Genomic DNA, 25,016 nt, shown 5'->3' on the forward strand with positions numbered 1-25,016 from the left:
CGAGCTAACCTTGTTGAGGCTGCTGCGGTCGCTGACGCTCTTGGTGAGCTGCTGGATCTCAGCCACCTGGTCGGCCAGCCGCTTCTGCTCATTCAGCTTCTCCGCCAGCGTCTCCAGCTCCGTGAGGGCCAGCTGCAGGGACAGCCTGTCGGGGTGGCCCCTGGGGGTGTTCTTCAGCATGTCCTGCAGGGCAGAGAGAGCTGGGACTGAGAACCCCACCCACATAGGCCCTCTACAGGCTGGGGTCAAGGCCGCGATTGCCACACCAGCTATCCTGACAAGTCTGCAGAGGACACAGCGTACAGCTGGGACACAGGGCGCAGCACAAGGCCCCAAGGACACAGAGAAGAAACTAAACACGTTGGTCTTCCTGGGTATGCACCCAAAGACCAGAAGGCAGGGTCCCAAGGAGAGAGGTGCCCACCGTGTCCCCGACAGCATCATTCACAACAGCCCAAACGAGAAGCCACCCGAGGGTCTGTGCCAGAATAAACTGACCAGCAAAATTTGGTCTAGGCACCCCAGGACATATTATCCAGCCTTCAGTAGGAAGAGATTCTGACCCACGCTTCTGCACGGTGAACCCTGAGGACATCGCACCGAATGGAGTGAAGCACACACAAAGAGACAAACACAGGACAATTCCACTTCAGGGTGGCCCCTGGAGGAGTCCAGTTCACAGAGAGAGAAAGTGGAATGTGGTGGTGAGGGCTGGGGGAGAAGGGAACGGGAGATTATCATTTCATGGAGACAGAAGTTCAGCGGAAGAGGCAGACCTGGAGGGGGATGGCGGCAATGGCTGCACAGGTAAATATGCCTAATGACAGTGGACCGGACCCTGGACTGATTGACGGATTGATTGATTTGATTTTTGGTACCAGAAACCGAACTCAGGACCTCATACTTGCCAGGCAGGTGCCGCGCCACTGAGCTAGACCCCTGGCCCAGGCCCTTTCAAAGTGGTTACCATGGTAGCCAATAAACAAATACGTGGATCAAAACTGAGTAACTGATCAACAGGATGCTTGGGTCAGAACCCACTTGTGCAGCCTGGCAGCTCTGTGGAGAGGGAGGAAAGCGGCACGGGGCACTTGGCCTGGTAGACACCCTCTCAGCCCCCAAGAGATCGCCCCAGGGACCCTCAGAAGTGGACTCTGTGTGGGACTGACACTCCCTTAGGCTGACTGAGCACCCAGCCTACCAGAAGCCTGCAGAACGTGGGTCCCCTTCCTGCCCCGGGCAGACGTACAAACTGCATTTGGAACACGATGGCTCCACTCCAAGAGAGAACAAGAAGGCCAGAGCCCCGAGGCAGGGAAAGGATGTGGGTCAGGGTAAAGAGCCAGGGCCCAGCCCCCGCCGGGAGACTCCCACCCTCCACAGCCACGCTAAGGGCGCGGTACCTGGAGCAACAGGATGAACTGCGGGAACCGCTGGATGGGCTTCACCATCAGCCCATAGAGAGTGACGCGGTCGGGGCTGCACACCTGCCTCCGCTGCCGGGGACAAGATCACGTCATTCGCTGACCTCCTGCAGAGAGGGCCCAGTAGTAGGGGCTCCTCTTCCCGGAACCCTGGACCCCGCTCAGCCCGGGGCCTGAGAGAAGAGCTGAGTGGGGCCCCTGAATCTGCAGCCATGGATCCCACATCCCAAGACAGCCAGTGTGGACAGCCGGTGTGGGTCTCTGAACTACAGGCATAACTGGGCGAGGCAGCCCTCTGTTCCCAAGGTCTGACTTCCCAAGGAGCCGAGACAGCCGTGCCTGCTCCCTAAACTAGAAGCGCTTGGGCCCGGGCCAGGGAGAGGGCTGGGCACGGGGAGCCCCCACTCTCCTGTCTCACATGCATTTCCACTGCTCCAGCCACACCTTCACCCCCCAAAGCCTCCCGGTTTCTCCACCAGCCCATATCTGTCCGTCTGCCCCAGTTCTGAACTCTTCGGGGCTCCCACCGCCTGAAATGCTCTATCCCAGTCCTAGGCCTGCAGGTCCAGAATGGCCCAAACCAAACTCAGCTGCCGCATGGCGTTCTCTCCTAGGACCCCCCAACAGGCATCCTGCACCCCAGAATCCAGACTTAGCCGTTCCCGTCCTCCTACCCCTCGGACCTCGCACCTGGAACACTCTCTCCCACATCCCCTGCCTGGGCCGCTCCACACCAGCGTCCTCAGGCAGCGGCTCCCCGCAGGCAGGGCTATGTCTGCCTCTTCTGCCTGCACTCCCTGGGAAATCCGGGAGGGCAGCCAGTTACCCACAGACCCTGCAGCTTTCCCACGCCCTTTAACCTCTGTCCTCTCGTGAGATGCCCAAGACTTGGGGAGGACTCTTCTCACCCTTTCACAATGAGAGAAAAAGCCAGCTCAGAGACCCTGGGCTGCTGCCCGCCAGGAAGACAGGCAAGCGAGGCCACCTGCTCACACGGTGGGGGAGGAGAGGAGGCAGCGGGGTCACAGGTCTACTCTCCCTCTGCAAAACCCTAGGACCCCACACGCCTAATACCCTGAACTTTCTGATCCTCCTCCAGCAGCAGGAAGAAATGGTATCTTCCCACGGGACTAGGGCAGCCCAAAGGCATAAGGGTAGATGTCCAGGCCTCCCTCCCGGGCACCCCCAGCCCTGGTGAGAGGGGCCGGAGCACCCATGGCCACCTTGAGGAACTCCAGAAACGCAGGCTTGGTGAGACAGGCCTTCTTGATGATGGACATGGCGTTGGTGAAGTTGTTCACGTAGTCACTGTACACGTCCAGCACCATGGACTTGGAGAACTGCAGGGTGGGGTGGGGGCAGGGAGGGCAGGGAGAGACACAGAGGGAGGGAGGGCACATCAGCACAGGGCAGGACACCACCCCACAAAGCACAGCTCAGCCTGCGTGACCTCAACAAAGTGCAAGGCGAGCAGACCTGCCATCCGCCCAGGTGAGGACACGCGGCTCAGAGAGGAACAGAGGCTGTGCGGAGGTCACAGGGATGAGATGGTGCTGCAGAAGAGCCCGGGGGTCTCTCTATAGCAGCCAGAGCTCACGGATGGAAAGGAGGGACAAGGACATTGCCTGTACCACACCCATGTCCTTACCGTGTGCAGGAAACAAAACTCCGGAGCCCCCTCCCCAAGGACCATGCTCCTAGACCTCTCAGGGCACTAACCCCACCCCTCATCAAAGCCCCTAGGATGCAGGACCCAGGACACTGGGTCTATTTAATGAGTCTATGAGGTTTTCATAATGATTTTTTTCATTGAACAGAACTCAATGACCTAAAGCAGAGTTCCACAGACTTGACCCTCCCTCGCACCCCTGGGTCTCTGGGGCACCCAGATTTCAGTTGGAAAAGCCAAGAACCCCACATACCCCCTCATTCCACAGATGGCGAACCCATAGCCAAAGAGGGCGTGGACCTGCCTGAGGCTGCAGAATTGAGCTGGGACCAGACCCAGGCCTCCTGGACCAAAATCCAGGGCTCCTTCCCAGCCCTGGGCCTCCTCGGGGGCCAAGACCGCGGTCTGAGCCAGACTCAAACAGTGGCCTGTCCCTTGGAGAGGGAGCCTGGGACCTGCCCGGTGGCCACCCACAGTAGCTAGAGGCCCGCCACTTCCCGCAGGTGCTGCCACTTAGGCAGACTAGGGCCATGCCCTGGCTTTCCTGGCACCAGGGCCTTGCAGATCTCCCCACAGACATCCTGGGCACATGAAGCTGCCCTACCTATCCCCAGCTTGGGCCAGGAAGACTCAGAGACCCTGCTGTACTCTGATCCCACTGGCTTGGAGAAGGCAGAGGCAGGAGGCTACACCGGGTGACTATGGTTTTACCAAGGTACACGGGGGAAAGAATTTGGGGACACACACCGAGGCCACGAAGAGGTCCCCGATCTTCTCTGTGGAGTCCCACTCGGCCACGCGGGAGGACAGGGCGATCTGGAACATGGAGTGGCAGTGCAAGATCTCCTTCACGCGGAAGAACACCACCTGGCACTTGCGGACACTCAGCACCTTGGGCTCCATCTCCATCAGGGGGTTGCGGTAGTCCTGCAGGGGGCCGGAGGTGAGGGCCAAGGCCAGCGCCGGTCACGGGTCTCCTCCCCCTGCCTGCAGGGCAACCCCGGAGGACTCGGCACCCTTGGGGAACCTTCCTGCTGTGGGAGGGGCACCCCCACCCCTTGCATGCCCTTCTAAAAGGCTTCCGTGATTCCAAAGCCTGGCCTCTCTTTGCTACCTGTGACCTCCGGCCCATGACTTCAGCCTTCAATTAGGAGCCAGAAGGTCTCTTATGTGCCACCTGCCAGAGAGGAGCTTTATGGTGGCAGCCAGAGGGCAAGGCTGGTGGGGGTGTTGGGAAGTACACAGAGCCACCCTGTCCCTGGCGTAAGGTCGCAGCAGCCCCTTACTCCCAGACAGAGCACCACTCTCCTGTCCCCCTGACGGGAAGCAGGGGTGCTCTCACCTGTCCTTGCCTGACACCTGTGAGCAAGAGGTGTCATCGGAACCTCCCACCCCGAAGTCCCTCCCTGGTGACCTCACTCCAACATCCCAGAGACTCACGGCCTCAGCTTCAAGCCACAGACCCCACTGGCACACTGTGGGCACCCGACACGGGCATCCGTTTAGCAACCTCTGGGCATCCCACCCCATCCCTGCCTTGGGGAGCCCCAGGATGCCAGGCAGATGCAACATGGGCCTTGGGGCCCCCCCAGATGGACAGAGAAGATGCAGAGAAGATGCAGTCCCCTCTAGGGACGAAAGAGACTCCATACATTTCACTCTCTAAAAGAACCTCGTTTCACAGAGTCCCAGCATTTCAGGAAACAATCACCCTCACGAACACGAAGAACCTAGGGATTCTTGGTGTTCCCCAACTGGAGGTCCCGCTGCCCCCATAAACAGTGCCGCCTTTGAGCCCCTTCCCACTGAAATGGTCCCAAATGCCCCTTGGAAAGTGTCTCCCTAGGGCCTTCCCTGCCTGGTCCCAGAGCCCGGAGAGTGCCCTGCCCCCCACCCCGACAATGCACCTGGAGGATCCGCTTCAGCGACTCCACGTAGCTGCCTTCGCTTTGCACGATGGAGCCCAGGATGTGCCTCCGGACCACCTGCTCAGGTAAGAACGTAGTCAGTGCGCGGGATGTGCCTGCCATGTGCAGGGCCTCAGGGACAGGAAGGTGACAGAGACAGGACAGGGGTCCGGGCCTCCCAGAGCCACACCTGGGACCCCAGGGCCCAGGGGACTGTGCTTCCTTCCAGAGCCCCGGCCCGCAGGAGAGAAACACTGTCCGCCCAGACTGTGGAACGGGGAGGCCGGGTCCCCAGTGCGAGATCCTGCTTAGCTCTGCTTACATACATCGTCATATAAGCTCCCACCTCCAGCTGCAGAAGGAGGGCATGGGAGGCCACGAGCAACCCCTCCTCCACAACAGTCCTTGGGGCGATCTCCTCCCGGGGGTCTCCATCTCAGACTAAACATCCCCAGTCCCTTTCTCTCTCCCTCTCGCCACCCTATGTGCCCTCAGCCTGCACTGGCACCCCAGGAGCATGACCCACTCCTTAGCTATCCCTGACCAGCACCCTGTCAAGGAGGTGTGACTGAACCCCCAGCCCTGACACCCTGGACTTAGCAGTGGTAGGTCCCAAACTTTGCTGCACGTTGGAATTGTGTGGGGACCTTTACAACATCCTGCCACCTGGGGCCCCTCCAGACACCAGGATGTCTTTGGCACAGATGCAAGCTGGGGACGTGGGTACAGGCTTTAAATCTTTCCCAGGCACATCTATCTCTGCATAGCAGAGTCGGGGTGGAGCTCACAAAGGTGTCGCATGTGAGAGGCCCATATGGGGCGAGGGGCTGGAAAAGCGACCCACTGCAGCACACAGCTGTCCTGACGGTGTCGACCCAGGCACCCACCCCCACCCTGCACTGCTCCCCTTGCCCCAGCGCACACTTCTCACCTCCTCCCACCTTCTCCCCGTCTTCCCCAAGGCCTGATCATGGTGCACACGGCCCCCGTAGATGGCCAGCGCCACTGTCCTACAAGCTGTTCCCCGGGATGTGGTATCAGCGACCCCAGCAGCCCAAGCAGCACTCAGAGCAGAGTCCTGAGGCCCAGCACCTGGATGTGGCTGGTAGTGGCGATGGGGAGCTGTCCAGGGCACCCCAGGCCACTGAGCAGCCTCCTGGCCCCTACCCACCAATGCTAGCAACAACCCTGAGTTCTGGCAACCCGTAATGTCCCCAGACACTGCCAGATGCTCCCCTAGCGGGTAAAAACCACCCTGAATTGAGAACTGCAGGCCTGGAATAACTGACAGTGCCTGATCCAGGATCACAAAAGCCTTCAGGGGACAGGGACCAGCCAGGAGAAAGAGCAGGCCTGGCTGGGAGAGGGAAACCTGGGGCCTTGCTTGGCTCTCTGACAGGGGCAGAGCAAGCTGTCACCTCCTCAGAGCCGTTCTGAGGTCGGGCAGGTAACACCAACGAATGCAAGTATCCCAAGGAGGGACCCGGCCAGCCGCAGCTGCTGCAGGAACAGAACCCACGGTGACAGGGTTCCTGATTTCCAAATGAGGCCAAATGTTTTCCCCGCCAACCCAGAACCAAGCAAATCCCTTTCTCTGAGCTTGCTGCCCGGCAGGCTCTGTCCTCTCTGTCGGGCAGCTCACACCCTACCTCCCAGCTGCCGAAACCCACTTGGGGAGGGCAGGGATATGACAGGAACAAGGTTCCTAAGCAAAGCTACCCACCCATGGGATGCTCTGGGAGAAGGATCCCACCGCTGGCAGAACCACAGCTCCTGGCCAAAGCCTATAACAACTGCAATGTCCCAGTGAGGTGACAGGCGGACAGCGGATGGGAACCGCCACCTGCGGTCTTCTCCCATTAGGCTAGGCAGTTCAGTGCTTTTCAGCCCTTTTCCCTGAAGGCCTCCCTCAAACAATGCTCAGGTAGACACTGCTCACGGGATCTGCCTGGATGCCCAGGGGGCAGGAGCATGCCACTGTCCCCCAAGCCAACAGCATGGAACCTACAGGGTCCAGTTTAGAAAACAGCCAGGCAAGAAGAGAGCTGAGAAGGCCCCCACCCACTGCCGAGAGTCCCCAGCTGTCACTTCCCCTTCCAGACCCAGACTCCTGTGGGTCCCCTATCCTTCCCTTCTCTGCAGACCCACCCCGGCGCCCCACTAACCTGCTGAGGGCTCAGACCATCTGGCATGGGACCCAGCTCTGGGGCTGGGGGCTTGATGTCCGTCACACTGATCTCCAGGAGCCCCATGTCCTCCTCCTCCGAGTCACCTGCAAAGTCAGATGGGCCAATGACAAAGCTACGGTGGAGACAACACGCCCTGCTCCGGCCGCAGAGGCTCAGAGCCACTCAGGATGAGCCCTGGACTCCATCCGGGGCACGGCAGCCCTTGGACCCTGTGGGTCAGAGCAACGCTCGGCCCTGTCCTATGAGCTCCCTGCTAAGCCCAAGGCCTGTGGCCCATGAGTAACTAAGCTCCAGTGAGAGAGGAAGGGAGCGAGGGAGGGGACACAGAGCAGCATCCCAGGCCTAGATCTCAGTGTTAACTCCTCCAGAAGTCACTGTCCCTGCTCTGGCCCGGCGAAGGCCAGCCGCTCATGTCCCCATCACTAGGCACTAAAAATAGTTACCTTCTGCATGCAGCAAAGAGGGAAGAAAATAAGCCCAGAGCAGAACGGGGCAATTTGGCTTTGCACTTTCTTTTTCCGTTAGTACTTCCAGTATTATGTGTGTTGTTTCCAATCTCTTGTCTGTCACAATAAAAAAAAAAAAAAAAAAAAAATTAAAAATGCAAAGAGACCAAGAAAAGAAAGTTCAGCTGGAGTCTGACCAGGAATCTGGGCACAAGCGTGCGAAACCCAAACTCGGACAGTCCGAGAGGGCCAGCGGCCCAGGCCTCGGGGGAGAGGGAGGCCAGGCAGAGGGCAGTGGGGCCTGTCTCTGGAGGGTCCTGGCCCCCACCAGAGGGACTCAGGTACTGCAGACAGCACCCCAGCTGCTCAACGGCCCCGACACCCTGCGGCCGTCATGGGCAGGAAGTGGGTACTGGGAAGAAAGTAGAAGTGACGCCGGGCAGAGGGAGCAGGGACTCGGGCAGGCTCTTACCTGAGCAGGAGACAGAGGAGGAGGAGGAGGAGGGGCAGCGGACGACCGCGTGGGGGTAGGGGTGGCGAAGGCCCTCCTGCCTGGCCCACATGACGCCGCCGCGGGCATCGCTCCGCACCCACCCCAGCCGCCGGCTCCGCGGCTTCCTCTTCCCCCACGAGCTGCTGGGTAACATTCTTGGCCTGAGCCCCGAGCCAGCGGCTATTAATAACGCCGCGGGTGGGAGGGTCACTTCAGGAGAGGCTCTGGGCTCGTGGGTGGGGAGGGACAGTGTCCCAGAAACAATCCCCAGCCGCCTGGCCTGTCCTCCCCTTCGGGGTGGCCTGCTCCCCAGAGGTGGAGAGGGCATGAACCCAAGCGCCCGGTCCCGCGCACGCCCAGTTCACTCAGCAACGCTGCGAGAGCATGGGGTTCAACCCATTGTACGGAGGAGGAACCTGCTGCTCCGGGAGGGGAAGAACTGACAAGGTCACGGCTCAGAGGCCACACAGCAGGGATGTGACTCAGGTCAGTGTGACACCACCACGCCACCCAAAGCCTCCACGTCAGGCCCACTGCCACCAAAAACAATGCCCGCCAGGGAGGGCTCTTTTTACCCACTGCCTCTGTCATCCTCACCAAGGCCCTGGTTGATGGGTGTCATTATTAGCCCCATTGTCCAGAAGAGGAAACTGAGGCACAGAGAGGCTAAAATACTGAACTTACAGGCTGCCCCTGGCTGGAGGCCGTATTTCACGGATGGGTAGCCAGCACACCCCAGACAAGGCCCCTTTCTACCTAGGAGAGCTTGTCCCCATTAGCCACCATTCCAGAACTTCTCATCTCCTCATCTGTGGCCCCTTGAGATATAAGCAGCACAAGGCCTGGCCGGGCCTTGCTTGGGTCTGTCTCCTGCCCCTGGCGCCTGGCAATGTTCCACAGTCCCAGCCCAAGCACTCTCTAGAAGAGGGGACCAGCGTCCCTTGAAGACCAGAAGCAACAGGGCAGGCAGGGTGGGCCACTGAGTGTGTGGCAGGGCCGCTTCCCCCACTGCACAGAGCAGGTCCAGGGGCCGAGCCTTGGGCCAGGCCTGGGGGGCTGGCAGCCTACCCGGGCACCAGCAGAAGCCCCGGCATAAGCCATGAGAGCATGCAGGCAGTAGCCAAGCTCTGCCTGGACACTCTCGCCACCTGTCCCACTTCCCCAGAGACCCCTTCTCCCCTCCGACCCAACAGACTCACTCCAGCTGAATTGACTGCATCAGAGAGCCTTCGCTGGGCTGACCCCGCCAGCGGTTGCTCCACCCCAGCCCCTGGTGTGGCTTCTCCCGACAGCCCCCGCCGCTACCTACCACTATATTATAGCTCTACTTGTGCTATAACTTTCCATCATGCTCACTCAAATAGCAGCCATCCCAGGACGGCTCCTAACGCACAGTAGATGCTTGCTAAAACCTGCCCAGTGACTGACCATCGATCAAATCTGACCATGAGGCACTGCTGCCTAAAACCCTCCAGGCTCCGTAAAAGGCCACCACCCAACAAGGCCCTTGCAGCCTACCTACCTGGCCCAGACCTCCTGTCCACCTCGCTCTAGCCAGGCAAGGGCCCCCCAGGCCTTCCCTGCCTGTGCTCACTCCCATCTACGGCCGGGAACATGATACACTCTGCACCTCATTCAGTGTGTGTCTGTAAGTAAGTGATAGGCCGCTGAGCTCTTGAGAGAACCTGGCACGCAACAAATGCTCAAGACATGCTGACCCCTGTGAAAATCATTTCTTTTTTCCCCTCCTCCATAGTACTAGGAATTAAACCCAAGGCCTTTGCACTGAGTTACAGTCCCAGCCCTTTCTGTTTTTGATTTTGAGGCAAGGTCTCACAAAGTCACCAGGTTGCCCAGGCTGGGCTCAAACTTACCAGCCTCCTGCCTCAGCCTCCCAGAGCACTGGGATCACAGGTGTGCGCCACCATGCCAGGCTGTGAAAGTCATTTCCTGAACATCTCACACCTTCTACCGCCGGGCCTTGGCACTGCTCCGCTCTGCCTGATGCCCAGGTTCCTGCTCTTTGCTCATCTCTCACTCCCTGTTCCATACTCCTTTCTTCCACAACCCCCAGGATCCCTCAGAGGGCTTAGCAGGTGTTCAATAAACACTGGCTGGTTGGGGGATGGGCAGGTGGATGAGGCAGGGAAAGGGACACTCGGAGGCCACGTAAGCAGGGGCCAAGAAGCTCACGGTTAAGAGCAAGGCCAAGACTCTGAAAAGAGGGACGTCTGGGACTCTGTCCCCAACCCCCCTGCCACTGAAGCCGGACACCACCACCACCCAGCCCACCCTCGTCCCCAGTGCAGAGCTCAGCCCCGCTCCCCGGCCGGGCAGCACCTCACCGAGGACGTCTTTCCTGTGCAGAAAGGACACTCTGCGCATGACGGCCATCCTCGTCTTCTCCAGCCCATCCTTGGTCCCGCTCTTGGCGGCCTTCATGAGCTGGGTCATCTGAGCAAAGGCAGAGGGCGCATCGGAGAAGCTGAGGCACAGCGGGGACACCTGTCCCCGAGGCCACCAGCCTCCTCCCACCCGAGAACCTCCCCGCCCGCCCACTCCTGCCCGGATGGGTGAGCAGCCACGGCCAGGAGGGACAGTGAGGCAGGAGCAGGTGCCACGGTGCCCCACGGGTTTCCCTGTGGGCAGGGGGCCCCCAACCCACCAGCTTCCTTCAGGACCAGCCTTGGGAATGGGCGTCACACTAGGGAGACGCTGGGCAGGGGCATGGGGGAGGCCAGAGTCCCCGGGCTGGGTTCAAACCCCAACTCTGCTTTTCCCCAGCAAGTGGACAAGTCACTCCACCTCACCGAGCCTCGGTTTCCCCTGGGAACCAGCAAAACGCACCCTCTGGGGGTCCGTGTGGACCAGGCGACCAGGAGGTGCAGCGAACAGCTGGCTTGCTGTGCCGTTTGGGTGCTAACAGGGAGTACACGCGCGCCCTACCCCAGCACCAGGCCCGGGGAAGGATCTCGTCCTCGCCCACAACAACCAGGTTCGCTCTGAGCCGCTGCCCAGGGAAAGGGGAAGACAAAGCCGACAGAGCGGGAAGCAGCTTCCCGGGGCCAGGCGCGGGCACAGCAAGCTGAGCAGGCAGGAAGCAGGAGGAGGGCACTGCCCAGGAGGGGGACACCACTGAGAGCGGCTGTCCACTGTCTTTCGTTTGTCCCTCACATCTCTCACCCGCTGGCCCCAGTCTTGGCACCTTCTCTCTCCCACACACACCTGGCACTAGCCGCCAGGACGCTGCAATAATACCAATGCTGTGTCCGTCCTGCCCAACACACCACAGCACCTGAACCCCACTGCTGTGACTGAGCACCCCAGTTCCTGATATTTCATTTTGCTTTTTATTCCTGCAGTACTGGGGATTGAAGCCAGGGCCTTCGCATTGAGCTACAGCTCCAGTCTTTTTTTTATTTTTTATTTTAAGACAAGGTCTCACTAAATCACTAGCTGTCTAGGGTGGGCTCAAGCTTCTGATCCTCCTGCCTCAGCCTACCCAAATGCTGGGATGACAGGCGTGTGGCAGCTACCATGTGCAGCTATTTTTAATTAATTCCAATGGAGGTTGCCACAGGGCCATCCTGGTGGATCACACAGTTCCAGGAAAACCCTCTCCTCCCTCGAACTCTGCTGAGGGCCGGGGACACGGATGTGCAGGTGTCCTTGGGACTGCCGCCTCTGACGGTCCCTTGGTCTCCAACTGAAAGGCCGTGCACTGCTCCAGGGGCTGGGGGAGGAACGCTTGCTGGAAAGCCCCAGGGCCAGGGCTGCAGGGGCAGGGCGGTGGCTTTTCAGGAACAAGGCTGCCTCCTGGAAGCAACCCTGCTGGGGGAAAAAGGGAAGTGGGGCCCAACCACTCCCCACAACTAAAGGAATGCTCCTTGGCCTCCTGGTCCTTCCATTGGATGGTAAGTGGGGGCATTGGTGCCTTTGAGGATCTAATGGAAGGACAGATGTCCACCCCAGAAACTGTACATGTGGGGTAAATCCTCTTCTTGGGGGCCATAGAGCCCATTTCCTGTTCTTGGAAGAAAGCCATCCAGCGGCCTGTCTGAGGAACAAGACATTTGGAGGATCATTTGAGACCCTTCACTTGGCATTTTCCTCTGGGAGAAAAAAGCAGCAAGTAAACACCTGTGAAGGTCCCCGAGTCAGCCAGGCTGTGGCTGGGGGTCGCGCCCTGCCCTTGGCCTCTGACCTCCATGGCTCTTCACTGAGGCTCAGTCCTGATGGCTTAAACCTGCCCCACCCCGTGGGATGCTGAAAGTGTCCTTCTTGGGGCGCCCGGGCTCTGATGCAGGTGGCCGTGCTGTAGAAGGGACAGCTCTCAGGCCTGGTGTGTGCAGACCCGCTGGAACCCCAGCTCTGCCGCTGGCCAAGAGAGCTGACCGCCAGTCATTCCTTTCCTTGCCTTATCCTGAATGATGGTACGATGGGAACAAACGGTCGGCCACAAGATCCTAACAGAGGTCACAGTCACCGAGCTCTTGGGACCTAGCACCTTGCAGTCCTGATCACACACTGAAGAAGTGATGAGACCGGGATTCAAACCCAGGTCTGCAGGATTCCAGAACTTGTCATGACACAGCAAGTGTTAAGGGCTGCTAATGGTCAATAGCATCCAGAAGCCTGGTCCCACCCATGCAGGCACCGGGATTGCTACTTAACCTGGACTTCTCTGAACAGCATGGAGGTGTAGGAATGTCCAAGGTCGCCAACATTCTTTTTCAAAGCATAATCCAAACCCCCCCATGGATGTTAAATAATGTAGGTTCCTGAGCCACGCCCCGGACCTAGGGAATCGCACCCCAGGGGTGGAGCTCAGAAATCTGCAATTTGAACAAAGGACTCCCCAGGGGATCCCAAGGGCCCTAAAGATTGAAAATCTTTGTGACCATTAGCATGTCCGCTGCAGGTGGGGGAAAGATCCAGGCAAGGACAAGAATGTGGGAGGCACAGCTGGTTTAAGCCACTGCCCAGCTGCAGCCCAGAGGCAAGATGCGGCCAGGGTGCGGGTCCAGGGCACCCAAGGCTCAGCCCGCCCTCGCAGCCCAGCGCAGCAGGAAGGCCCTGATGGTCTGCAGCTGCACACGGCCCCTCCAGGCCTGGGGAGGGGTGGACGGACAGTACCTTACAATCGTACTTGTGCTTCAGCTCCTGCATGTCTCTCCCCCCAACTCTTAAAGCCAAGATGTCTCTCTTAGTCCTGGCGTATCTCTCCTTTAGCCTAGTCAGGTCTGGAGAAAGCTGGAGCCCCCAAGCGGCCAGGCAGAGGGAGAGCAGGTGAGAGGAGCGGGCAGGACAGGAAGGAGACAAACAGACAACAGAGGAGAAAGGAGACTCAGGTCAAGTGGCAGACGGACAATCGGACGGTCGGGGTGGGCAGAGCGTGGCATCCCAGGGCCCAGGCACAGCTGGGTTGAGTCTGGCTGGAATCTGCTCCAGCAGCGTCCAGCCCAACAGGCCAGCCATGTGGAAGTCCTGGCGGGGGTCCTGGCTGCTGGGGAGCCGAGGAGGAGGGGGACAAGCCCAGGCCCCCCTTACCCAGGGAACAGGACCAGTTCTGGGAGGTAAGGACGGTGTCTTCTCCCCACCCCAGGGCCCAGCGCAGGGCCTGTGACCTAAGAGTTCTCAGTCTGTTTGTAAGGTGATGGCTGATGGTGGACGGACGGGCAGGATGGGAGGGCAGGACAGAGGGGGAAATGAATATGTGGGCAAGTTCACAGAAAGGTGGGTGGATGGGTAGAGGATGGCTGGACGGACAGGCGGACACCAAACATACACATGGATGTGCGCACAGGCAAATGGGTGAGTGAACAATTAGAGACATTTGGTTGTGTGACCGTACAGCTGGACAAGCAACGGATGGACGGATGAAGAGACAGGCGAGAGAGCAAAAGAATGGATGGATGGGTGAATGGGAATCCTGACAGGCGGCACTATTCTAGGAAACATTTTCTGGGCTGGGGATACAGCTCAGTGGCACAGCGCCTGCCTGGCAAGCATGAGGTCATGAGTTTGAGTCCTGGTACCCAAAAAAAAAATTGGAAACATGTCCTGGTTCTCCCCAAACAGAGCATTTCCATAGTGTGGCTATGCACATCTTAGCCAGTTTCTAGCTAGTGAGGTCAAAGTGACCTCACTGGGTGTGGATCTGTAAAGAGATGCAAACAGTTGGTTCCTGACTTTTTGCTGGGCTGGCACCAGCTGACCCCAACACACCACTGGAGGAAGAGGTGAGCAAAAGGCAGGAGGGAGACAGGGTCAGGAAACCGCGTGGAAGACTGGATGGGCGTCTGGCTTACACACCGTGAGGGAGGGTGGATGGACAGAAGAGACCAACGTTCAAACATACGTTCCTACGTTCATTCATATATTCCTGACCCGTAATGGATATTTGGTAAAGAAGACCAAGATAGGCACTGTTTCTACAGAAACAGACAAACAGGAAGATCAAGAGTGAGCTCTGGAGGCAGCCAAGCCTGCACACAAATCGCAGCTCCCCACTTGGAACGGTCCTTTACCTGTGATGTGCAGCTTCCATACGGCGAAAGTGGCCATAGTAATAGCTACTTCACAGAGGTGCTGAGAAAATTCAATGGATACTACATGTAAAGCCCAGAGGTTAGCAGGCACTCAGAAAATGGAGGCCGTTATGATTTTCTTTTAAATTACAAGTGCTTGAGCCAGGCATGGTGGCACACGCTTGTAATCCCAGTACTTGGGAGGCTGAGGCAGGAGGATCGTTGCAAGTTCAAGGCCAGCCTGGGCTACAAAGTGAGTTCAAGGCCGGCTTGAACTGCATAGCGAGACCCTGTCTCAAAAAGACAAAAAAAAAAAAAAAAATTACAAGTGCTTGGTATTTGTTAGATGGATGGATGGATGGATGATGGGTACGTGGATGATGGGTGCATAGGTGGACAGACAGAGAGGATGAATGGATAAATGGACAAAGAGATGGCTGAGGTATTTTGATCTATATGTGATAATGAGTTTTGGCTACACCATTTCTGGCTATGACCCTAACCCTGTCATTTAACCTGTCTGAGCTTCAGTCCCATGGATTATTCTGGTCAACAAAATGTGCACCTTAATGCCAATAATACTAACCACACTAGGGTATCAAGAAAATCAAAGAAATCAACCTGCTTTATAAACTGCACCATAAGGGGTGGATGGCCACTATTTTTAGGCAAAAAGGTCAGGGATCTAGTGAGTGACTCAGACTCCCAAACCACTGGGCAGTTTGGGGCCTGTACTGAGCCCACATAAGCTCCTGAGTTTTTGCTGGGCTGGCACACCAATAAAGCCATAGCCCCTAGTGCCCTTGACCTCTCAAGGTGTAAATGCTTGGGAAATGTTAGGGTCAGAGGTCACCTCCTGGGCTGGCCAGTCCACAAAGGAGGCTGGGAGCAGAGCTGGCACGAGTCCTGCAACCCCACGCAGCTGATGAGCACAGAACAGAGATGTGGGAAAATCCTCCCCCTGACTGCAGGTGGCCATGAGGAGTCCTTACGGGACAAAGCGGCTGCTTACACTTGGGCCAGGGGTTTCTGAGGCGCTCCTTCTGCAGACCCCCAGGGTCACTTCTTTTATGAGTCACCTGCCTGGGGCTGACCCCTCCGGCCATCTCAGGGAGGGGCTCCGTTAGTGTTCTTGCAGCTGGGCAGAGTGCCAGGGTTGCAGTCAGGCTCCCAGGACAGGACAGACACTTCCCCAGACACCTGCAGCGCAGAGCCCTGAGGCACACAGAGCACAGCCAAGCAGCAGCGGCCCCCAAAGGCGCTCTGCGCTGCACGCCAGGCGCGGGACGGGTGGTCAAGCAGCTCAGGAAGGCAGAGCCCCATGGGCAGGGTGCAGCAGTGTCCCCAGGCAGAAGTGGGCATCAGAGCAAAGGGCCCCACGCTCCCCAAACCTTCCCAGCTAGCTGGGCTTTGGTCTGTGGCACAGAAAAAGCCCTCATGTTAGCAACCCCAAGAAGCATGCCACGGGGCCTGTGGGCTGAGGCAGACACCAAAGCCCCGGATGTGAGGCTGGGAGGGGCACAAGCTCCCACACAGCCCCAGACTCCAGCCCAGGGCCAGGCTGAGGGCTGAGAAACGGGCCCCTTGCTCCACTGGGGGCAGCAGAGCACGTTAAAAGGTGGTGGCTGGGCCCCACATGAACTCTGAACTACAGTCCCTGGGCATGACCCTGGCATCTGCAATTCCACCCAGGCCTCAGAGGACTCTGATGCCCACACAGATGTGAGCACTGCGGCTAGAGAGCCTCAACTCAGTCACTCCTCTCCCTCCCCTCAAGAGAAAGCCACGGTTCTCTCCCAGGCTCCAGCAGGGCCTGGCGAAGTGACAGTGGGAGAAGAGAAGGGAGTGTGGATGCACTGGTCACACCCAGAGCAGGGCTGGGCTGCACGGGTCCTACCCTCGCGTGGACCAGTGACCTCGGGGGCAAGAGCTGCACCGCCCAGCGCCACAGAAAGGCAGTATGCGCTGCTAGTTCTGCAGAACACGGCACACTGGGCTGCTGGGCTGCTCCTGCTCCTGCAACCCCTGGAGTCTCCTCTGGCTGGAGCCCAGCTCACCAATCTCGGCAGCCCTCGGGGTCCCCATCCTTCCAGGCCCACAGCCAGGCTTGCATGGCTCATATTACAGAAAGGCATTTCTGTCTTCTTTTTCACAAACCGTTTCCCATTCGTTATATCCAGACCATAAAGGTCCACCAAGCCTGGATCTGGTCTTCCTGCTCCCATGTATCCCAAGCCACTCCTTGGACATGGTCTTGGCACACGGCAGGTGTCATAAACTCCTTGCTCCGAGTCTGGCAAGCCCTGAAGGCCAGTTCCCTCGCCCAGTGTGGGCCCATCAGTGAGAGCTCGAGGCTCAGGGGATCTTGCTTGGGACTTGGGGGTCTTCCTGGAGGAGGAGAGGCTGCCTGAAGACTCCTGCCTGTGAGTGCTGGCCAGAGAGGCGACCTCTCCTGCAGGGACCCCACAACTCAGGAATGGCCTGGAGGCTCCTAAAACCCTCACCTGGGCCCCACCTGGTCCAGCAGCTCCCACAGGACAGGCCCATGGGCAGATCTCACCTGCCTGCCTCTGTCATTTCAAAAGGGGCCTGAGGGGCCCCTGTCACCACTGGCCAAGCAGCCCTGTAAGAAGCTGCTGCCATTAAACTGCAAATCTCAGCACAACAGGTGACGTCAGGAAAGGAGCACTTGCCCATCTGCCCTCCTATTGGCCTGGCAGAGCCTCTGTGAAGTAGGCAGAGTGCTCCTGCTCCAGGCACAAACACTAGAGAAGCCAAAAGCCCAGCTGGCACATCAAAGGCCTTGGAGGGAACCGCCATGGGCAGGTCTGCAGTGGTGCCAGCAGCCTCCCTGCCCGGTCAGGGCCAGCCCTGACCAGCTGGGCGGTTGAGTTGGGAACAATTCTGAAGCCCAGTCGCAGCCCATGATGGCATGAGCAACTCGCTGGGTCTGCACAGCAGTGGGTAGAGTGGGCACCTATGCCAGGTCCAAACCATGCCCGCCCCGTCCGAGCCCTCCAACGACACAGCAACCCAGGGTCACTCCTGGCTCCCCACTCACCACTCTCCTGCGGGAACTACGGAGGCCCAGATGCAGGTCTCAGGTCTCACCACCCACCGCCCCATCCCTGAAGGGGTCCCAGTGCCTGGACCTAAGACGCTTCCCACCTGGTTCCCTCACCTTGGGCTGGAAGGACACTCGGTGCTTGGCAGGCTCGACCTCCGGCTTGGCCTCCTCCCCCGAGTCCTCGCTGTAGCTCTCGAACTCGCTGGAGCTCCAGCCTAGGTCCTCGGCCTCTCCGGGTGCCCGCCGCACGTCCTCATAGAGCAGGTTCCGCTCCGACCCTGCAGCCAGGGCAGGGCTGGTGAGCCGGGGACCCCGGGGCCAAGCGGCTAGCCCAGTGGTGAGGGGCTAAGAAAATGGGGACAAGCACAAGTGCCAGACACACACAAACTCAGTAACTTCCTATTAACATCGCGTGACTTTGTGATCCAAGCGCCCACTCCCTGGCCTCTCTTGGAAGAAAGCTAAGGGTTAAGTCCCACCTCAGCCCTCAGCACCCTCCTGTACTCGGGGACTGTTGAGGGACGAGGGGCCCAGGAATGGGCCAGTCCTCCCTCTGGCCCCAAATCCGAGTTCCCATGGCGTCCAGGACAGTCCAGTAGAGGGCGTGCCTGGCCCAGAAACCAGGAGTGTCTGTTTTCTTCCCAAGCCCCAAGGGAAATGTTTTGGTCTGAGGATTTGGGGACAAAGAACTGACAGCCCCCAGCTGAAGGAACAGAAGCCACCAGGCAGTCCTCGTCAAGTCAGGCGTGAGACGCTGCTATACAGCTGAGGCTGGGAAAGGCACCACCCCAAGGCCCGGAGACAGGGTGCCGGCTCCATGGCAGATTTCCTCCTCTGTCACCTGCATAAAAACTACTCTCCCATGAAGTGACAGTCAGGTGTGGCGGCACACATCTGTCATCCCAGCACTCAGGAGGCTGAGACAGAAGGATCGCAAGTTCAAGGCCAGTCTGGGCAACACGGTGAGGTCAAGGCAAGTGAGACACTGGCTCAGGAAAACAACAGCAAACAATAAGTGAGGTTAGACTCCAAAAAGTGCACGAAGATGAAACGCTTTGGCACACGGAAAAAATCTGGCACTGGGAAAACCTGCTCGGAAGCTGCTGCTGAAACTCGGTTGCCTTGGCAATCAGAGACCTCCCTACAAGACCAGGAGGAAGACAGTAAATAAACAAGGACTGGGAGCCCCTGGGAAAGAGCCCCGCCGGTGCAAGGACCCAGCAAGGCAGCTGACCATGCGCGGTGGCTCTGTGTGGACTGCATGCATCCTCTGACCCACAGCCTCGCAAATCCACCCCCAGGAAAGCTGGGGAGACCATCAGGTGCCGTGAGGACCAGGGGAGACCCGAGACCCAGGGCCAGAGGAGAACGGGAGGTTATTTTTAAGCAAAGACACTGGTGATTAATGTCTCCAGAGGTGGACAGCTAGGGCACAGGCCATGACTGTTATTAGAAACCTGGGCTGGTTGCCCTGTTACTGCAGGGGACCCCTGAACTAGTGACTGAAGAGGCAGACCCAGATCTTGGGGATACCTCTGCCAGCCCGTCCCCATCTCAGCAGCTGTGGCTGGCAGGTGCGGGACCACCACTCCCACAAGACATGGGAAAAGCAGCCCAGAGAAGAGATGGGCTGGCCCAGGACAGACAGCAAGCTGGGCTGGGACTCCACCCATTCATCACGCTGCCAGGTACTGAAACCCCACCGCTCCATGGCCATCCTGGAGCTTGTCTGGAAATACCCTCTCCAGCAGAGACAGCCACACAGGCCCAAGCACCAACACCCAGCTTCCTCGGGCCTTGGCCTCAGAGCACACAGGGTCCCCCAGCTTCCTCGGGCCTTGGTCTTCACTAACACCCAAGACTACAGGGCCCTTCCAAAGCACTCACGGCTACCTGCTCAGCGCTCGACATCATCTCAGGGAATCTGCACCTCAACAGCATCCCAAGGACAGGGATACAACTGGCCCATTTTCATAGATGCGTCAACTGAGGCCCAGAGAGACTAAGCAATTCTCTGGATGCCCTCCCCTGATGCCTGTGAGGTCAGGAGATTTTGGTTTTCTATGAAGGCAAAGCCCAAAGGCACAGAGCCCTAGGCCCCAACTAGTAGCAGAGCAGAATTTGAACCCAGGACTGTGTATGTGTCCTCTGGATTGTAGACGGAGGCTGACCACCTCCTCTCAGAGCTTTGCTAAGCCCACATCAGTCCCAGGCAGAGCAGGATGCTTGCGTAGGCTGTCTGGCTCCCAGGCCACCTGAGGACAGGAAGACAAGGACAAATCCATCTCCCAGGCCCTGAGGACAGTGAAGATTGAGGCCAAGGAGTTTGTCCTTTGATTTGATCGCATGGGAAAGCAGCGTGTGGGGACTACAAGGCCCCAGAAAGATACCGCACCTCCCTGCTCCCCTTGGATTCTCAGGAGCTCCAAGCAGGGAGCTGGGCCCCAAGCACGTCCCAGGCTGTTAAAGGCCGCGCATTGGCCCATACGACCCTACGCATTGGCCCATCGGTCCCTGTCCCTGGGACCGGAGTCAGGAAGGAGATGGCTCCAGGCCCTTGGTCCTTGACATGCTGCCTGTGTGCCTGGGTGCTGACCACGGATGGCTACAGCACCCCATCAGACTAGCAGCTCCTCAGAAGCAAGGCCGGTGTACCTGCTCTGGATGGGGAGCCCCTGAAAACAAGTAGATTACCACAGCAGGGCAAAGAAGAGTCATCCATTCAAGCCCAGGCTGTGTGATCTGAGCCTGGCAGCTGAACCTCTCTGATGTGACTGGGGCCACAGGCCCTGCACTGTGCCAGCTTTTTGGGGTTCCCTCAATTGCGGGATCAAATGTGCTTCACCTGTCACAAAATGTCACCCAGATCCTCTGGGGCAGGGAACAGAGCAGTGCACTGGGAGTCAGAATGGCCCAGGTTAGAATCCCAGCCCTGCTCCTATAGTTTCCTTGTCTGGAAATGAGGACGTGGTACCCTAAGCCAAAGCGGCCACACGACTTGGCATATGGGGAACCTGGTCTGTGCGTCCCAGCAGAGATGGCTCAGGGCTGCCGCCTGCCACTCCACATCTGCTTGGTGAGCCCCAGTGGCACCTACCCACCCACACTCCATGTCCCCTCTGCAGCTGCAATCTCCCCACAGACCTGTCCCACCCCCATCCTAACCCAGAGCAGGCGCAGGGCTTCTCCGAGTTTTAGCTACATTGCCCTCTTGATTCAACAATTGCTCATCTCCTCAATAGCCCCGGGAAGCCCAGACTGTCACTGTCTTAACAAGGCGACACCCAGGGCTGAGCAGGGACAGGACCTGCCTGGGAACCCGTGGCCACCGCACCATCCTGCCCAGGAGCTCCAAGCCCCGGCCATACTGAGGCCCCGTGAGCCCCACCTGGAAGCCTGCAGAGCTGTGAAAAGGCAAGAAGAGGGTGGCCAGGGCCGGGGAGCCAGGGAAACACCCTACCGGGCTGATGGGCATCTGGGCTCTCGCAGGGGACGTCGTCGTAAATCACATCTTCTTCCAGGGCAGGGAAGGTGAACCGGTCGGCTGGGAGTGGAGGGGAGAGAAAGAGCACCCAGGTGGGCCGTGCAGCCACAGGAGCAGTGCCCGGCTGGTGGCCATGGTGTCCTGATGGCGCGGCCAGCACGGGTAGCCTGGGGCTCCTCCTGCTCTCCGGGGACCCAGTCCCGGCTCCTCCCTGCCCTCAGCAGCTCCAAGGTGAAGACCTCCACCCAGCTCCCTGCCACCCCCAGGCCTGCACATCTGGCTCCCACCACATGCCGGCCTGGGACGGGGGGTCTTTCTCCTCCTCCACTGGACAGAGCTGGGACTCGGGACAGCAGCCCCCACCCGGAAGGAGCCTGTTATGGTCCCCTCGGCCTTCCGGGAAACTCAGAGGGCCCTGCCCTAACCAATGCTTCCCTCCTCCCTGCACCCGCCACTCACCCCCTCCTGTCCCACCCTCCCCTCAACCCAGCACAGGGACTGGACACAATCACAGCTGAACACTCTCCCATCACTGCAGGAGCAGGGGCCCCCGCTCAACGCCACCCCCAAGCCCAGCCGGGACAGCCAAGGGCCGCTTCCCCAGGGACCCGGTGTCCCCTGGCCCTCCAGCTCCTACACACACGCTGCCCCTTCGGCCTGGGACCTTCCTTCCCCACCTGCCCCTGTGTGCGGTCCTCCTCCCAGAGTGCTAGTGACCCTGGTGCTCCCATCAGACCCACAGGCCTGTCGCAGGAGCCCATGACAGTTTGCAGACAGATGCACAGCCGGGTGTGAGGCCCACTCCTGGACCTCTTGCGCACAGTGCCCAGTCCACCACAGAGCAGCCACCAAGCCCATGGCAGGCCTCAGAGGCAGGGTGAACCTGTGGCTCTCAAGGGCCAGCATAAGCTCTTGGCCTCAAGGGGACTACAAGCTCCCAGCACCACCCCAGGCAGGTGGCGAGCAGTTAGGGTTGGGGAACTTACTGCGACGGGAGCTCTTCCGCTTCCAGCTGGAGCGCTGGACCCCAGAGAAAGCCACATCCACAGCATCCCCATTGCTCACCACAGCCGGCACCCTGTGGGCCAGAAATGGTGCCGTGAGCCAGCGGGCTCTGACACGCATGCCCTCCCCTGGTCTGCAGGGCATGCGATGGGCAAAGCCCACCAGGGAGGTCCACAGCCAGCCACTGGGCTAGCCTCCTGGTTTCCTCATCCTTGGAAGGCACTGTAGGAGCCATTCGCGACAGCTCACGTCTGTTATTCCAGGACTCAGGGAGGCTGAGGCAGGAGGACTACAAGTTTGAGCTCAGTCTGGGCAACTTAGCAAGACTCTCAAAATATTGGGGCTGGGGATTTAGCTCAGCGGCAAAAGCACTTGCCTGGCAAGCGCAAGGTCGTGAGTTCGGTTCCCGGTACCAGAGGAAAACCAAAAAAAAAAAAAAAAAAAAAAAGACTCTCAAAATAAAGAAAATTAAAAGGGCTGGAATGTAGCGTAGTGTGCAGGCCCTGGGGATTACCCCGTACCCCCACACACACACCCACCCACACACACAAAGCTGCAGCAGAAGGCACCACCAGTCCTGCTGCTGGTTTCAGCACATGAGGTCTGAACGCGCTGAGAGGGGTGTAAGCACCCAGCACTCGTTCTGTGCCTGGAGCTCACTCCACTTCCCCATGGGAAGCTCCCTCCATTCTCCCCCATGCAAATGAGGTCGGCTGGGGCATCCACTGCCTTGTGCAAGATTGAGAGCTGGAGGACAGGCTGGGCCAGTGACAGCTTCCTCAAGACAGACAAGCAAACGGGAAGGAGCAGAGCAACTGGCTGGCACCACCTGAACCAGGCAATAGAGGGAGGCGGGTGACTCCACACATGCCGGGGCCACCAGCTCCTGACAGCTGCTACAGCTGGGCGCCTGGCTCCTTGGCGCTCCTGCCCAAAACCACGGCCACAGGTCAGAACAGCAGGCAACCCTGACAGGAACATCCTACAAAATACCTGCCCGGGACCTCCATACTCCCACATCATAGACACCTAGGGGATCTGGGAAAACCGTGGCAGGCCACAGGAGCTCAGGAGATACGACGACTAAATACATTTTGGGATCTTGGAGCAGAAAAGGAACACACGTGGGAAAACATGGAATCCATACAAAGCCCAGAGTGCTTGGTGACGCACCACGGCACGTTTCCTGGTTTCGGCAACTGTGCCATGGTCATGTAACGCGTGAGCAATGGGAACTCTACAGACTGACGAGCTCTGCAACTTTTCTGTATATTGGAAATCATTCCTACGTGAATTTTTTTAAAGTCCAGGCTGAGACTAGGTTTGGTGGCATGCACCTGTAATCTTGGTACTTGGGAGGCTGAGGCAGAAGGATCGCCACAAGTTCAAAATCCACCTGGACTACACAGTGACAGCCTGTCTCCAAAAAAAAAAAATGTCTAGGCTCAACACACACACACACACCAACTTGGAGAGGACCTTGGCTCCCCTCTACCCGTCCCGCAGGTCCCAAGATCACCCTGCCAGAAAGCAATAGAACCTGGCCGGGAAGCCAGCCTGACGGCTCCCAAGCTGGGCTCTTCCCACAGCCACCCACTGCCTGGGGTGAGGATGACGGCGCTTTCCTTGGCTGGGAAGCTGAGGTAGGGAGGGGACGGTGCTATTCTGGAGCAGGAACATGGTGCTGGTCTGAGGGGAGGAGTATGAGCTCTCACCCCCGAGAGCTGCTTCCCTGAGACACTGGCTGCTCAACACAGAGACATCCTGCAGCTGTTGAATTCAGACACTCAGAAATGTAAAGACATGCTGGTGTAGTGGCGGACACCTGCGATCCCAGCACACTGGGAGGCTGAAGCAGGATCACAAATTTGAGCCCAGTCCAAGTAACTTAGCAACTTAGTGAGACCCTTTCCCAAAATAATTTTTTGTTTGTTCGGAGACAAGGTCTCACTAGATAGTTCAAGCTGACCATGAATTCACTATGGTGCCAAGGCTGGTCTTGAACTCACAGTAATCCTCCTGCCTCAGCCTCCCGAATCTTCCTGCCTCAGCCTCCCGAATGCTGGAATTACAGACATGTGCCACCATGGCAGCTCTGAAACAAAAATTGACAAAGGGCGTTGGGGCTGGAAATATATATAGCTTCATGTGAAGGCCCTGGATTCAGTTACTAATACTACAAAGAAAAAGGTAGGGGGACATGCTCAGACAGAACCAAATCACTGCAGCCAAAGTGGACGTGACTTTCGAAGTCTTAGGCTCAGAGCCCGATGTGGTGGCGCGGGCCAATAATCCCAGCACTCAGGAGACTGAGGCAGGAGGATCACTGCATGTTCAAGGCCAGCCTGGGCTACAAAGTGAGTTCAGACTCAGCCTGAACTGCATAGCAAGACCTTGTCTCAAAAAGATCAAAGCCTTAGGCTAAACAATCTCCATCTACAGGCACACTTAGCTTTCTTTTTTTTTTTTTTTTTTTTTTTTGGTACCAGGAATCGAACTCATGACCTTATGCTTGCCAGGCAGGCGCTTACGCCCCTGAGCTTATATCCCCGGCCCCTAGCTTTCATATATAACTAGGCAGGTGTGATGGTGCATGCCTATAATCTCAGCACTCTGGGAGGCTGAGGCAAAAGAATCACAAGTTCAAACCCAGCCTGAGAAAATAAGCAAGACCCTGTCTCAAAATAAATAAATAAAATAAAAAGGGCTAAGAATATAGCTCAGTGCAAAGGCCCTGGGTTCAATCCACAAGACTGCTTAAAAAAAAAAAAAAAAGCACCTGCTACTTGTTTGACTTGACTT

The 25,016-nt window shown here is 58.2% G+C and overlaps 1 protein-coding gene across 7 annotated transcripts in view; it reads right to left on the reverse strand.

The window, feature by feature from the left end:
* Positions 1–25,016, reverse strand: part of Arhgef10l (Rho guanine nucleotide exchange factor (GEF) 10-like) — a 132,798-nt gene that overhangs the window by 49,119 nt on the left and 58,663 nt on the right. For 4 of the 7 annotated variants that reach the window (XM_005409810.2, XM_005409811.2, XM_005409809.2 and 1 more), the window contains exons 5-15: positions 22,196–22,287; positions 21,186–21,269; positions 17,840–18,003; positions 13,265–13,381; positions 10,474–10,582; positions 7,166–7,272; positions 5,001–5,078; positions 3,841–4,020; positions 2,648–2,764; positions 1,404–1,496; positions 10–183 (exon numbers count right to left, since the gene is read on the reverse strand). In XM_005409810.2, the coding sequence (XP_005409867.1) occupies positions 10–183; positions 1,404–1,496; positions 2,648–2,764; positions 3,841–4,020; positions 5,001–5,078; positions 7,166–7,272; positions 10,474–10,582; positions 13,265–13,381; positions 17,840–18,003; positions 21,186–21,269; positions 22,196–22,287 (1,315 nt within the window). Of the gene's footprint in view, positions 1–9; positions 184–1,403; positions 1,497–2,647; positions 2,765–3,840; positions 4,021–5,000; positions 5,079–7,165; positions 7,273–8,107; positions 8,502–10,473; positions 10,583–13,264; positions 13,382–17,839; positions 18,004–21,185; positions 21,270–22,195; positions 22,288–25,016 lie in introns of those variants that run through there. The other 3 variants (XM_005409813.2, XM_005409812.2, XM_013507400.1) reach the window with 2 other exon arrangements.

This window comes from Chinchilla lanigera, unplaced genomic scaffold (assembly GCF_000276665.1).
Source record: "Chinchilla lanigera isolate Chin_1 unplaced genomic scaffold, ChiLan1.0 scaffold00126, whole genome shotgun sequence".
NCBI lineage: Eukaryota > Metazoa > Chordata > Mammalia > Rodentia > Chinchillidae > Chinchilla > Chinchilla lanigera.